This window comes from Gavialis gangeticus, unplaced genomic scaffold (genome assembly GCF_001723915.1).
Source record: "Gavialis gangeticus isolate Ggan-Ray unplaced genomic scaffold, GavGan_comp1, whole genome shotgun sequence".
Lineage (NCBI taxonomy): Eukaryota > Metazoa > Chordata > Crocodylia > Gavialidae > Gavialis > Gavialis gangeticus.
Window position 1 is genome coordinate 6,591,517 of NW_017729014.1, and position 1,133 is coordinate 6,592,649.

Sequence of the window (1,133 nt, forward strand, 5' to 3'; positions counted from 1 at the left end):
CTCGCGGGGCGCCCGCAGCCCCGGCCCGCAGGACGGTGCCACCGGGGTCTGCTCGCCGCGCTGCGCCTCGCTCCTCGCCCGCGCGCACGGAGCGGGGTGGACAGCGGGGCTCGCATCTGTTCCGCGGGAGGAAGGAGAAAGGGCACGAAAAGGGGGCTCCCGCCCGGCGCAGCCCGGCTCCTCCGCGGCACGGATCCTGCGGGACCCGCGCGGGGACTCGGGGAGCGGAAGAACGAAAAGAAAGAACCTACTTTTGGGCAGTTTTCTCGCCCTCGCCTTGGATCTCATCTTGTCGGCTTGTGGATTCTTCTCCTCCCTCCTTGAGCCCAGAAGCAGCTACACACTATCTTCATCTCCCAAGCATTGTCAGTTTGGACACCTTCGCACATGCGCACAGAGCATTCAATCTGACACCCTCACCAGGGCCAAAAAAAGTTTCCAATGTATTCATCATCATCAGGTTTTTTTTTTTGTCCTATCCTCTTCTTCAGATCACTTATCTCTCCCCCCCCCCCAGCACCATCAGAGCCTTTCCCTGATCTGCCCCTTTAAGAAAAGTCAGCCCGCTCTCCTCCTTACTCTCCGCACACTGACCTTACACACTGGACAATATTTAAGGATCAAGGTGCCATCCTAGAAAGAGGTGATTATTATGATTATTATTATTGTTCTTCTTTTTCTTCTTCTTCTTCTTCCCTCGCGCTGCTGTAGCAGGGACTTGCAGAGCGGGGCTCGCTCGGCGATCGCACGTATTTTAAACATGCTTTTTATTGAAAGGGAAAAACTATTGGGGAGGAAAAAAAAAATTTACTGTAACTTTTCACACAAGGTTTTTTCTTCTTCTTCTTTTGCCTTTTTTTCCCCCCGCGGGCTCGGGGGTGCGTGGGGCTGTTTGCAGCGTTGTTTGAGATTTGCATCCTGCTGTCATTTAACGCTTTGCACCAGAATATTTCTTTTGAACTCCGCCGCTAGAGAATGCCTTGGCTTGCCACCCAGACCTGATTCCTGAATCTTTTTATTAAAATTTGAAACAACATCGGTTTCTTACTTTTATCTTTGTCTTCTTTTCATTTCTTCCCCCCGCCCTTTTTCCCTTTTTTTTTTTTCCCTTTTTTTTTTTTTTTTTTTTTTTT

General features: G+C 50.4%; 1 protein-coding gene across 3 annotated transcripts in view; it reads right to left on the minus strand.

The window, feature by feature from the left end:
- Positions 1–1,127, minus strand: part of PRDM16 (PR/SET domain 16) — a 527,338-nt gene extending 526,211 nt beyond the window's left edge. For all 3 annotated transcript variants that reach the window (XM_019511654.1, XM_019511653.1, XM_019511656.1), the window contains exon 1: positions 252–1,127. In XM_019511654.1, the coding sequence (XP_019367199.1) occupies positions 252–288 (37 nt within the window). In that variant the 5' untranslated portion in view covers positions 289–1,127. The remainder of the gene's footprint in view (positions 1–251) is intronic.
- Positions 1,128–1,133: the final 6 nt, after the last annotated feature.